The 14,062-nt window shown below is 40.4% G+C and overlaps 1 protein-coding gene across 4 annotated transcripts in view; it reads left to right on the top strand.

The window, feature by feature from the left end:
- Positions 1–14,062, top strand: part of ccser1 (coiled-coil serine-rich protein 1) — a 139,400-nt gene that overhangs the window by 65,130 nt on the left and 60,208 nt on the right. For all 4 annotated transcript variants that reach the window (XM_037778696.1, XM_037778697.1, XM_037778698.1 and 1 more), the window contains exon 10: positions 4,717–4,797. In XM_037778696.1, coding sequence (XP_037634624.1) covers positions 4,717–4,797 — 81 coding nt within the window. The remainder of the gene's footprint in view (positions 1–4,716; positions 4,798–14,062) is intronic.

The raw sequence follows: 14,062 nt of genomic DNA, 5'->3' as shown, positions 1-14,062 counted from the left end.
CTGTTCTGCTGTGTGAGACGAGACATACAGCAGAGGGCGGATGGAAAGAGGAGACTGACCACAGAAAGAGAGAGGAAATGAATGTGAGATTTATAGTTGGCTCAAATTCACACCATCAGTGTCAGATGGCGTGGCACCAGAAAGCCCACATTTTCCATCTTTGCTAATGTAAACTGCTTGTTCCCACCAACTTAATGTAAGTGCAGAATTATTATTGGTCTCCAGTCCAGCCAAGAGAGAAGTATAATGTTTTCATAAATTTCCCCCTGTAGACAAGGATGGGAAGCGTGGAGTCATTTCCATGTTTGGATATTTGGAATAACCAAATTTTACCCATGAAATATGGGAATTTAAATGCTAAATTTATCGTGTCGTCTGTGTTCCTTTCCACCCATTTGGAAGCGTGATGTTCATCTGCACAAATTCTCCATACGGCAACGTTTTTCATCGATGTCATCTACATGTCTGTAATTTGTCACCTGTTCTATCACAGCAATGTAATGCAGACATTATGCCAGGCCTTAGCGGGATAATGTGCCTGTGTTATAGCGCTATTATGAGAGATGCCAGTCCAACCCACTGACTTGAGTCTCATTTGGCATCTGTTTGTTTGATGACTTCCTGGCAGTCATTCCTCATTTTTCTCCCTCAGCAGCACCTATCCTCCTGTCTTTCTGTGTGGGCTGTGTTCAGCACTGTGTGCCCGTAATGTGAAGTTAAAGCTAGGCTAGAACGTTTATTTTAGAAGCGTTTTTTTGTTATATGTATGTGTTGAAATTCTCTTTACATCCTGACAGCAATCAGTAAATCAAATGCTCTGACAAACAAAAGATACAAATCTTGTATCTGTGGCTGTCGCAGGCCTGAAATAAGCCCGTCCAATCATTTAATTCCACCTGATTGAAATGATTGAAGAGCCCAATGCTGACATGCTAGCTTAGCTGTGAGTACTAACAATAGTCATGTTTCTTAGTTTATGTTCATTATGATAATGATAGGCGTTTTCTAGGGCTGGGTATCAGTGCTTGATTTCTTTAAGGTATCGACCGAAACAACCCGGTACCAAGCAGTATCGAAACTTCTCCGTCAAATGATACCTGAAATCGATCCTTTCTGTGCCAAGATCTAAAAAAAGATGACTGTTTTGCTCGCAGCCAATCACCTCGAGCGTTCCTCGATTTATTGCGAGGTGTGATTGGCTCACTACCGCAGCAGCTACTTGTACAACCCATACAGCCGGTATTGCCTGCCATACTTTCAACATCTATAGCTTACTCTTGCTGGTTTCTCCACATTTGCCTACGCCAGCTTTAATACCACATTGAGCACATTTGTATTCAGACCTCATTCTTACCTGATGGCTTAAATGTCCACTCAGACAGTCACATGCACGGGTACATTTTCCCCAGAACACAGCTGCGTCTGAAGTTGCCCACTATTCAGACCTTGAGCTTTTCCTTTGTACAATACCCACTCCAGAAAGGAGCTGTATTAAGTCTATTGACACTGTTTAACAGTTCATGTAACAATCATTTCTCTCTCTCTGAAATTCATGTCTACAGGCAATGTAACATACTCTACACCCTCGCACTAAAGCACCTTTTTAATTGCAGTCAATATTTACTTGTAGCTAGTTTTATTTTTAATAAATACATGAAGCAGCCTGTAATAATCTATAATGCATTTTACATTTAATTACGATTCCATTTTACAAGGAAATGGAATTAAATGAATAAAACAATAGTCTAAATTAGCTGATTAGAAGTTATAGGAAAAAAATGATATTTTTTTCACTGTGGCAGTCCTCAGTAGCTCAGATTGATTTGTCTGGAGGCTCCTATAGTAGATCTTATATTTTTAGGTGTACTGCATTTAGCATAAGAAATATGCTCAAATCATAACATGACAAACTGCAGCCCAACAAGCAACAACAGCTGTCAGTGTGTCAGTGTGCTGACTTGACTATGACTTGCCGCCCCAAACTGCATGTGATTATCATAAAGTGGGTATGTCTGTAAAGGGGAGACTCGTGGGTACCCATAGAACCCATTTTCATTCACATAGCTTGAGGTCATAAGTCAAGGGGGCCCCTTTTGAAAATGGCCATGCCAGTTTTTCTCACCAAAATGTGGTGTTATTTAGCCTCCTTTGCGACATCTGATTCCTTAGGGTTTCTAGTTTTAAATGATACCAGTATCTTCCCTCTAGCTTTGAAATTGAGCCCGCTGCAACCTAAAAATCCCAAGTTGCGTTAATGCGTTAAAGAAATTAGTGAATTTACGTTACCGCGTGAACTTTGACATCCCTAGTGATAATGATTTAAGCTTATCAAAAGGTTACAGTGACATGGTCAAGAAGGTTATTAACCGGAATACATTTCACCTAACTACAAACTACATCAATTCCTCAATAATTAACCTACCACCTCTCGGACAGTGTCAAAAACAACTGAACAACACCAACATTTTAACTTGAAGTAGCCAACTTAAAGGATAAGGCTGGTGATATTCTATATTTTTCTTATTAGTTAATCCAGTGGAAACCAGCAGTTCATTAGTCCATCTCTTAATAACTTCCCAAGCTCCCCAGCCTATCTGTGGCTCTCAGCTCCAAGCCTATTCATTCCTACTGAAGATGTACATTTTTAAAAACAGGTCACAATTTTAACAAGGATGAGAAGTTTCCTAAAACAACAAGGTAATGTATTTTCTAGCAAGCGTTACTAAAACAGGAGTTAATGGTGCATTTGTAAGAGGGACTCTTTCCAGAAGCAGGACGGTGTATGTGGTATTTAATCAAAATAAACTAGAAGTGGTCATGTTCATGGTAATGAAGGAACATTGTGGCTCATTGATGTGTTTTTAATGGCTTTTGGACAACAATAGAGGTCTATGACACAGAGGAATAAGCTATACCGTATAAGCCTTTGGATACACAAGCAATACTTGTTAGTATAATCAAATAATTGTTTAGGAATTGTTGATAATAACAGAAATATAGAATATCACATGCCTTTTCCTTTAAGTCTCTCTCTCTCTCTCTCTCTCTCTCTCTCTCTCTGTCTCTCTCTGTCTCTCTCTCTCTCTCTCTCATATGGTGAAACGGTGAAGCCACCGAATGTTTATTTTTTTCCCACATCACACATGGACCCATCAATCAGTCTTTAGGCCATGCATTTGCTTGTACGTGCACAAACACACACAGATGCTGATCAACCTTGAATGTGTCTTGAGTGTTTTCATCTGTTTGGCCCTTCTCCCTGACAGGGATGTTCTGGCTCCTGACACGCCAGCTAGATTTGATTTGTACTGCTTGTTTTCACGAGCAGAAGTGTGTGTATATATATGTTTGTATTTGTGTGTGTATTTATGAATTGTCTAATACTAGCCTGGATCCCTACTGCAGCCACAGCCTAACCTTCTTTTTAACTGCACCGTATGCCCTTGGAACAAAGGCCATTGCTTCCAATTCATGAAGTTGTGCATTCGTGGGGCCACATTGTCCTTGTGAACATATGTGAAGGTGTATATGTGTCTCTGTGTGAGTCTAATACCTTGCCTGACGCAGCTAAGTTAAAGTGCAGCATTTCGAAGGAAAGGGCAGCTCATAGCCAACGCTCTCCTCGCTCTGCCTCCGTCTGTAAATCTGCCAGTGAAAACCTATTAATTATCTCCTAGAAGGACCTGCTAGCTGGCTGGCCATCACTAGCTGTCACTTTTTATGAGTTTTCTCCTCTCTCTCTGCTGGTGCATTTTGTTGAAGGGCCGTGCTCCAACTGCAACATTTAGCTGCGGAAAGCCTCCTTTGCTTTTCATGTGGGCATGGGCATGACCAATGAAAACACATTTTTAACTCATCTGTCAGATCGCTTTCTGCTGGATTTGAACAGCACTGTGTATTGGGTTTAGAGCTATATAATAAATTAACTTTCTTTCATTCTCCTTACCATTAACCCCCCCTTACAACTTGTCCTAATTCGGGTGATTCATTTTAATCAAGGTTAATGAATTTCTCAATATTTCATAAGCACTGCAACTTTCAACCCGTTCTGTTTCCCGACCCATGAGCAGCGTAGGTCGAGCACGTCAGAATGATTAGTGACATCGTCATAAAACACTCCCGGTGGAAATAGTGCTGGGTTCTTCTCATTTAGAGAACTTAAAACCTGCCTTTTCAAAAGAATCACACAGAGGTAACACAGGAGTCGAGAGGTTCCTGGTCAAGTTGAAAGTGCTGTATTTTAAAGGACAGGCCAACACTTCTCTCTCTACACCTCCGTCTGTAAATCTGCCAGGAGAAACCTATTAATTATCTCCCAGAAGGACCTTTCTAGCAGGCTGGTCGGTACTAGCTGTCACTTTTTATGAATTCTTCTCTACTGCTGCACTTTGAGGAGGGTCCCTACTCCAACATTTGGCTGTAGAAAACTTCTCCTGTAATTCAGCCCAGTTTTATGACCTCTTGGATTTCCAGGAGAGGCAGAGGAAGGAGAGAAAAAGGATTTGGCTTTGTTGAGATTCTTTAGAGTTGGAGTATTTTCTTTCCTTTTGATAGCTATTCATGCATCGAAGCCAACTATACTAAATGTTGCGAGTTGATGCGAGGCGTAAGTCTGCTGGGAGGACATTTAGTTGTTCTGATTTATTCGTATTTGATGTTCTTTCTTTGTGAGATTTTTGGACGCGGCTGATGGGTGTGTGTTTGTTTTGTATGCAGGAGAGTGCCAAAGCTGCCCTGAAGATGAAAGACTGCCAAATGACTGACCGCGCAACACAGACAGAACACATGGGGCCAGAGGTGAGATACACACAAACCACACGCGCCCTCTCTCTTTCGCTCTGTCAGACACAAACACACAAACAATCTGCGCTGCATTTCTAGCACTGGAAATGTGCTTTTATGCAAGAACGCCTGAATCTATAAGATTACAAATCACTAAATGAAGCTAACAAAAATCTTCATTGCAAGCCGCTTCCTTCTCTATCCTCTTACTTTGTTATCCTATCTGTGTGTTTTATGCTGAGCCACAGCCGCCATCCCCCAGCCTTCCTTCCTTCTTTTCTTTCCCATCTCTTTAAGAGAATCTTTTTCACATTGAGCTAAAGCTCTAATCCATCTTACTCATTCTAAAGATGTTGTACTGCAGTGACATTCATATTATAGTCCACTACCGGCCCTTCCCCTCCTTCCTCCAATTCCCACAGTGCTGAGAGAGGGTGCTGTGCTGCTTACTACCTACAGCAGGCCCTCGACTTGGCCTCCTTGGTTTCACGTGGGGCTGACAGTATGGGAACGCAGCAGAGCTAATGGATGACTGTCTAAAAATGGCCCTGTAACTCGGTTTGGGGGCTGTTTCTTTGTTTCTCATTTCCTTCTTTTAAAGCTCTTTTTTCTTCTCCTCTGAGAGTTCTTTTATACCTTTAATCCTGCTGCGTATAAAGTTGGCAAGAAGCATTGTTAAAGGGGGAATGCTGTGTCATTGTGCGAGCGAGTGAGTGCACACAATACCCACACTAACATACACTGACTTGTTCAAAGATAATATTTGACTTTTCTCATAAAGTGTCAAAATGAAAGCACATAACAGAAATAAGACTTTCAGTCTGTTGACTTTCATATATGTGCTGCAGAATGGCAACCTTTCCACCACTGTGCTGTAATTACTGGCTACACAGAACACTTACTTGATATTCTTGCACTTGGATGCAGAGATTTAGATAAAGAATGTAATTTGCTTTATAGCACTGAGATTCATCCACATATGATCAGTGTTACAATCATGGTAAATCACATTGGCACCTTTTATTCCCTTCAGAAAAGTGCTCTTCCTATTATAATGCACTCACAGTTTCACAATGGAGTAGAGAATCCTGAGGAGAGTCACGTACTGTAACTATAAAATAAACTATCGGTTAAATGAACAATTATGATTCTGCTAATCCACATTATGTTGTTCATTACAACCACAGGTCTATTGCCAGTAAAAGTACTCAGCTTCAGGTGCTAAATTTGCCAGACCCCCTTGGAAACAGGGAGATGGTCCTGTGTTTGTTCTCTGACAGAAAACGAGAAGGTTTTATTGTCATGAGTGAACATTTCTTGTCCAGTTCATCTTGACAGTGTCATTGCCTCTAAAACTTCGAACTTTGTTTGGTTATTTTGCAACGTCCTGGTGGTGACGGAACAAGATCTGATTCAGGTTTTCACTGTGGATTTGGTGTGTGTATCTGTGCTTTAACAAAGTGCACCACGCAAATTAGAGAATGAATAGGACTTTACAGTTGTGGATGAGGGTTGCTGGTAAGAACCAGATGTTAATCTTTACTATACCTTGCTGGAATTATTATAATACAGAAATATAACTGTATTGAGATTATTAATATGCAGTATTTGTGTCTATTGTTAAAATAATGTAAAATATAAGTGAAACAGACAAGGATAACATGCTTATTTTAACAGAGGTTTGTGTGATTTTTAGAAAGTTCTATGTGGGTTCAATTTAGTTCATCGTCACTGTGCAACAGAGTTGCACAACAAAATGCAGTTGTAGTCCCATTTTGCTACATAAGACAAACAAAAAAAGCAAAAATATATTTTTGTATGGTGGAGTGTGGAGGATGAGTTGATGAGTCTCACAGCCTGAGGAAAGAAGCTGCTCTGAAGTCTGGTGGTACGGCAGCGGATACTTTTATATCACTTGTCAGACGGCAGCGGGGTGAACAGGCTTTGGCTGGGGTGGGTATTGTGTCCCCCAACTAGCATCTTAAAAAAACCCAAAACACAGATTCACTTTGCGCAGTGCACTATTGACCAGGTCCACACAGGCGGGCTGTAGATGGTGAATCGTGACACCAAAAATTGCAATGCAGCGCTGGATTCTTCGCGACACTCCCCCTACTTTGTTTCTTCTGCGGTGCAAGATGAGTCACAAATACAGGTGCAGGCCATGAAAACGGCTCAGTGTGCCTCCCAAAAATTCCCCTTTGCTGACTGCGTGCGTCTGCATGACGTTACAGCCCTCAATCCTATCATTTTTATGATAACTGTCATCATTCTTCCTTTATCAGTTTTTTTCTTTTCCTATGTTTTAAGTTTCCCCCTCTGTCTCTTTCTTTCCACCACTTTCTCACACATCCACACACATTAACACACACACACACTCAGCCTTAGATATGTCTGCGCTGTGCTCCATTTGCCATCACTGACTAATGCATTTCTCATAATGTAGCCTGAAATGGTCTCACATAATTGTATATTTGTCGGTACTGGAGGCTACAGTGAGGAAAGGTGTGGGTTTTTGTGTGCAGTATGTGTTAGTGTGCACATTTGTATGCCTGCCCATGTGTTTGTCATTGCCTGTGTGTCTGCCCATGTGTGTGTGTGTATGTGTGTGTGCTGGTTTTGTGAAGCAGCCATTAGTCCTGGCCTTGGACAGAAAAGTCAATAAAATGCTGTTAAAGGTGTCAAAGTAACTCCAGTCAAAGAGGTTGCATTTATACCTCAGACATTATAATTCATTCAATCATCTGGTTGTTTATGTGTTTTTATGTGTTGACATGCCTCATGTGGCATAATTCGCACATTAGCAAGATGACGCCACTAACAGAGCATGCATTTAGTTAAACTACTTTGTTTTACATAATAACTCTTTGCCCAGACGTTTTTTTCTCAGGACAAAAAACCCAGAGAAAAAACTGGACTGTGACAGGTATTTTTATGTTGTTTGATACCCTCAGTTTTGGTATTATTATTATTATTATTATTATTATTATTATTATTATTATTTTTTTAATACTGTTTTTATTGTGCTTTTAATAATTGAAACTTGTAAAACACAACTCTCCACACGAGAGGCCATACAAAGTATAAGAATTATCATTATTTATAATAAACAATCTGTAATATAATACAAATTTACTCTTACCAACAGAAAATAATAATAATAATAATAAAAAGTTAAAAAAACAATATATATATAATATTAAATGATAAAGAATGATACTGAATAGAATAAAAGTAAAACAAATGATGAAAAAACCTTGTCAATGAACCAAATGGTGTATTCTGTAGAGGGTCTGTCTGAATTCTGTTTCTATAATCAAGTGTGATTAAAGAGTAAGAGGGAAAGACATATTTAAATTTGTTAATGTTTCAGACTTAACACCTGAGGTACTTCCAAAAATATAAACAGTTTGAGCCGTTGAACCACTTTTCTGGTGGATTCTGGTAGTGTGTGAAAATGAGGTGACTGGATACATGAATGAGAAACGCAAAGTAGCAGTTGTACAATTGTCTTATCTTAATACAAAGTAATAAGAGTGAGGGTTGAATTGGCTTGACCTTCTTCACTTCACCGTGAAGTAAACTGAGGACCGTGTGTGTCCAAAACGCTGTCTGTCTTAATAAGATTTCAATTTCAGCTAGTCAGTGCAAACAATGCTAAATAACAGTAAAAGTCACACCAATTAAGGGAAAAAACCACACTGACGGTGAAACCACACACAACCAAAATGTTTCAAATATCCCAAAAACCAAATACAATCGATGTAGCCTGCTTATTGTCACGTACCTCTATTTCTTAAGGATGCGGCTTGTATGTCGACCTACTTACATGATGTTAAGTCTCCTTTGGCGATCCTCTGATTGTCAAAGTCTTGAGGGGGAGTCGGTGTTTGATCCTGTCCACGAGTTCTGGTAATCTTTTTTCTTGACACTCTGATTAATTTCAATTAATTTAATTAAAACTAATTTCAGACACCTTGATTTACCTCAACAGGAGGGAAGCAAGAAAGATGCTCTGTATTACAGTACAGTGTGTATGAGAAGGGATTTAATCTTTGAAAGTACACTCAATTATATCACCTCTTGGAGGTGAAGTGGTTTGATTAATTTGCGGGTAATCATTGGAATTCAAGTAGTGCCGCGTAAGTGTCTCATCTACTCTGCAGGTGGAAAACAGCACGATATTAGCATACCAGATATACGGTATGGTCCATTAGAAAAAGAATACACAAATATCAACTGAACAAGCTCAGTCTCAGAGCGTTGGAAGTATGTTGGAGGTATCATATTATCCCCACACTCCTTTAATAGTGTCTGGTAACAATAACCTTATCCTCCTAATGCAGTGCGTCCAACTTTATGAATTCTGGCCACTACTCCACCGTATGGCATAGCTATCTATTATAAAACCAGTTCCCAGCTATAGAGTCCTCCATATGCTCCGGCCCCTTGAGTAGATGGGCTCTTAATTAGAGGAGCAGCTGGCTGCCCGCTAGCAAGCTAGGCTAGCAGCACAGGTGACTTAACTCAGCAGTAGCTACAGCATGTGTGGCCTGATTTGAGCCTCCCCCCTCCCCTCCCATGTGTGCTCGCCTGTGTGTATTAAACAGAGAGAGACACTGAGTGTGTGTCCATGTGTGTTTGCGAGTGTGTGGGAGATGCTGCAGCGTGGAGCAGGCCCTATATAGGTTAGCTACCCCAGTGCATCGAGGACAGTCGGCTAGCAACAGAAAGTGTGTCTACAAGTGGGGCAGCTATTTCTACTGCTTCTGCCACTTCGCGAGGTCGACCATCTCACTCATCCTCTCTCCCTCTTCCTCTCTCCCTTTTTTTTTGGAACGTCCTCCTACTTTTCCTCACTCAGTTGTCCTCCTACTTCTGTTCTACCTGCTTTTGTTCGCTGATCCCTGAAAGTGCAGAAGTTATGTTTCAGAAGTTCCTCTCCTCACCTCGGCAAGGTTTCGAGGCCTCCAGGAATCCATCAGGGATTCTCCTGCCCTGGTTTCCCCACCGTCCGACACTCTGTCCTAGGGACAGTTCCTGGCTCTCAACTTGCCTCAAAGTTTTTCTCTCATTCTACTTTAACCGGACTACCGTGTGTTTGCTGAGCGGAAGGTCCAGAAAAGTCAAAGTTATTTGGATTGCACGTCTCGCTCCGCACTGACACGTCACATCGTGCTCTCAAGTTATTGTTTGCATGAATTTGAGTTCAGATTGAATGACAGCTGAGGTGCTCATCTTGTTAGTTCTCACAGCTGTAGTTAATAAATGGAAACAGACTGTGTTCTCAAAGCTATCACAAATAATGGACCATTTTGTATTTATCACACACCTATATTCTCCATTCCTCATATAGTAATTCAATTTCTTGATTTCTGCATAGTTAAATCAATTTAAGATGCAGTATAGTGAAAAAACTGTAGGGCCTCTCAATCCACCAGATGTTAGTCCAGTCATTGTGGCCTTCTTCACCTGTAAATAAAGCCAAACCTGATTTTAATTTTTGGTTTGAAGGCAAATTACAGATGATTAAATTACATATTAGTGAGAATGCTGAAAAAGTGAATGCATGATAAAGCTTTGTGAATATGATTTACAACCTTATTTAAATGTTCAATCCTCAAATGTAATAAAAGCATCAATCAGCAGATACAACAGATTGCCATCACTGGTTTCCACATACTGTAATACATATTGGAAGATTATTTTAGCAATTTGACTCTATATAGATTAACAGTCTTAAGTTATATGCACAATAGAGGGCTTTACATATACATATATGCACATGATATTCTGGGACCTTGTGAAGCGGGCTGCTATAAGGAAGATCCAGATATTATCCACCTGCAGCTGGCAAGTGGCAGTGTAGTGAGAGGGCCCAACACAAATTGAAAAGTGAGGACCAGCATCCATTTTTCTGTTCTGCACTTAAAGATTTCTCCTCTTTCTGTCAGCGTGCCAACGTAGAGATGGCAGGTAAGGTCTAAGGGAAACTGAGAAAGAGTAAGACAGAGAGGAAAAAAAAGAGGGGGGTTGGAGAGAAAAGGCGAGAATCTATTTTATGTCCCGCAGAGACTCTTAAGAGCTGGAGGTATGGTGGCTGTTTGAAAGTTTTTTAGAGGGGATTGAATCGATTGAGATTGCTTTCTTTCAGCAAGCTAATTTCATGGGCATTCTTAAAAGGAACATTTTATGGGGGGAATCAAAAGCTCTTGATGGTTAGCTTTCTCTTGTTCCCCTTCTCGCTCTGTCTTTCTCGCTCTCTTCTCTGTCGTTTTCTATTCTCCCTAGATTTGTGCAACTTTACTTTTTTTTTTGCCTCCCTTTTTAGCTGCGACCAGCAGCTCTGTAGCTCGCTCTGTCGGTCCACAAAAATGTCCCCACCCATTGGCGGCCGCAGTTTTCGACCTAGGAAGCTGAAATTTGCCAAGGAGGTCAAGTGTTTGTGAGGTTGTGTGTGTGTGAATGCATGAACACATTAATGCATGCACTTATGTGGTCGCAGCTATTGCGAATTTGCACTTGTTTCTGTCATTTTTTCCTGGCTTAAACCCCACCCCTCTCTTCAACCCTCTCTCTTTAGTAGCTTCTGAAAAGAGTGAGAGGACAGTATTACAGTTTAGGACAGTATTACATTTGAATGGAGAAGCATATAAGTAGATCATACATATTCTTCCCTCTTTGTCTCTCATACTGCTTTTCTTCTCTCTCCGTCTCAAAAGAAGTACACGGAGGTATAAAGTGACATTTTATGGGCAGAGGAATCATCTCTTTGGGTTAGATAACTCACTTGTTTTGAAATAAACCTTAAATATCTGACGATCCACCATTATAAACTGTGAAATATGTAAAGATATTAAGGTTAGTAAGTGATTTGATATATACATGTATATATTTCGCAGATAGGGCATCAGATTGTTGATAGATGGAAGTGAAAAAGAGCTATATGACAAACATTTGACATATTTAGTTGCTGTTACTATTTGTAAGAACAACAATTAATTCAACAATATATTTGACTTCATTTTTATGGGTTATGCCTTTTGCAACTAGTCCTCGTTCTAAAAAGCAGATTTATAAGTTTCTGTGATTTCAAAGACTGCTCAGCGCTGTGGCAGGTAACTTATTAGATATGTAAGAAAGCCCAAAACAACTGACAGCTAGTGCCAGGACAGGGCAGTAAAAATAGAGAATGTATAATCAGATATGTCCCTTTGTGACCCTATAAAAAGCATAAGGTTCAGATGGGAATCTCTGAGCAGAGGACTTGTTTACTCTGTGCAGGACAATCCTTTAAAGTTGTCTAGAAAAAAAAAAAGAAAAGAAGCACAAAGAGGCTTCCTTACAGTTTAAAATGAAATATGTGCTTACCATCTGTATAAAAAAAAACAGCTGTTCATTTTTCATCTGAGAAAACTAGTTTTGTACTTTGGGTGTTTGGACATTTGTTCTTGCACTTGGATCTTACCAGCCTGTTTTTCTGGTTAGATCATCATCTGGTGTGTCCTCACCTGGCCAGTAGACCTTCTCTGTTCTTCATTCTTGTGGTCTTTTATCTGGAATCGAAAAACAACATGTGTGATATATCATGTTATAAGAGTCTTTATTTGCAAATCATCATGACTAATATCATTTCATCAAAAATGTGTCGTAACTGTCAGTAAATATCACTTTGATAGTACTGTGTCACAGGAACTGAGGTCAGAAAGAGATTTTTCAGGCTTTAAACATTGATAAGCTTTATATAATGCAAATAAACGAGTAGATAATCTGAATTTAGCCTTGCTACATCACCATGAATGCTTCTTAATAAATAAAGGTGCTAAATTCAATATCCAGAGCATTAATATTGCAGCAAACAACTATTTGCTATGTAAAGATATAGTGGAGTAATGTCTACAGTCCCGTCCAACGGTGGCAGCGTTTTTAGAGTAGCACCCACCCTCCGATTCCTCCTCAGGTAGCGCTGACATCACTTTCGCCGTTGTTTGCACTATTTAGCGCTGTTAGCACCGTTAGCTGTAAGCCACGGCTCGCCGTCGCCATGTTGAGAGCTGTTGAGAGGCAATAGAAATGCTCCCAATATTTAGGACCTTTAAAAGTGCAGTCAGTGATTCTAATAACAAGCCGTCTGTTCTGTGTGAGTGCTGAAAAAAACAAATCTGGTGTTCATACACAGCCCTGGCTCTGTAAATGGGAAACACAACACTATTCCAGCCAATCAGCAGGGGCAGTTTGTGCTCAGGAAAGAGGAAAGGCAGTGGGAGCGAGAGGGATGGTAAATCTGGAGGCGGGTGTTTGTTTGTGTTTGTTTGGGTGTTGAGGTCAAATATCAATGATCTTTATCATAATCGCTGACTCCACCTGTTTACAAAAGCTTTCCCATTCAGTAGCAGTAATGTCTCCGGCTAACTCGTGCCACCTTTCAGCTGTGTGAAAATGAACACTACAAACTAAAGCAGAACTGCCATCGATTACTTTTTCTTTCGCCTTTGTTCCGGGGATGTTTTTGTCCGGTGGTTATTGATCCAGAGGGTCAGGGGAAAAAGAAGGCTTTGGTCTGGCTTGCCTTTACTTATGTCCAGCTATTATTGCAGTGTACGGCAGTGACACGGATCGTGTTCAGCAGGCCCCCTGTTGAGAAAGCACTCCTAATGAGTGCCGCTAGTTGGTCTTTACGTATCTCTCCGGAGCTGGGGAACCCTGAATCAATATGTATGATGACATACATCATATGAGCCTGCGTCATCAGTGCTCTCCACGCCTGAGCCAATTTAAGCAGGAGGATGGAGGGTCCAGTGCTGATTGTGACTATGTAGGTCTCCAACTCCTATTCCTGTAAACTAGATCATTTTGTTCAGCCGTAGTCCTTACTGAGTAATGGTGCTGCTAAGGATAGAAATAAGAAAGAAAGATAGAGAGAAAGAGGAGGAGATGAGGGCTGAGCACGAGAGAGGCAGTTTTCTGCCCTACTTAGAGTTTTTATACATTCTTCTTTTTATGTCTGTCAGTCTTCTTGTCCCTCCATCCTTCTTCCCTTTCTTCTATAAATTTTATGATTTCCCTAATCCTTCTTTTCTTCCTCTCTCTTCCTCTCTCCATAAAAATGCTCTTGATTTTCATGTCTTTTTTTCTGCACACATTTTCTTTGCTCTGATCTCTCTCCATCTTCATATTGTTCCTCCTTTCTCTGTACCTTACCACCTTTTCCCCTCTGTCCTCGTGTCTTCATCCCCTCTTTCCTTATCATCTTATTCTTCTTGCTTTTAGACTGAATGTC

The sequence above is a fragment of the Sebastes umbrosus genome, chromosome 8 (assembly GCF_015220745.1).
Source record: "Sebastes umbrosus isolate fSebUmb1 chromosome 8, fSebUmb1.pri, whole genome shotgun sequence".
NCBI lineage: Eukaryota > Metazoa > Chordata > Actinopteri > Perciformes > Sebastidae > Sebastes > Sebastes umbrosus.
Note: the sequence above shows the minus strand (reverse complement) of the source record. Positions and strands in the feature narration are given on the sequence as shown.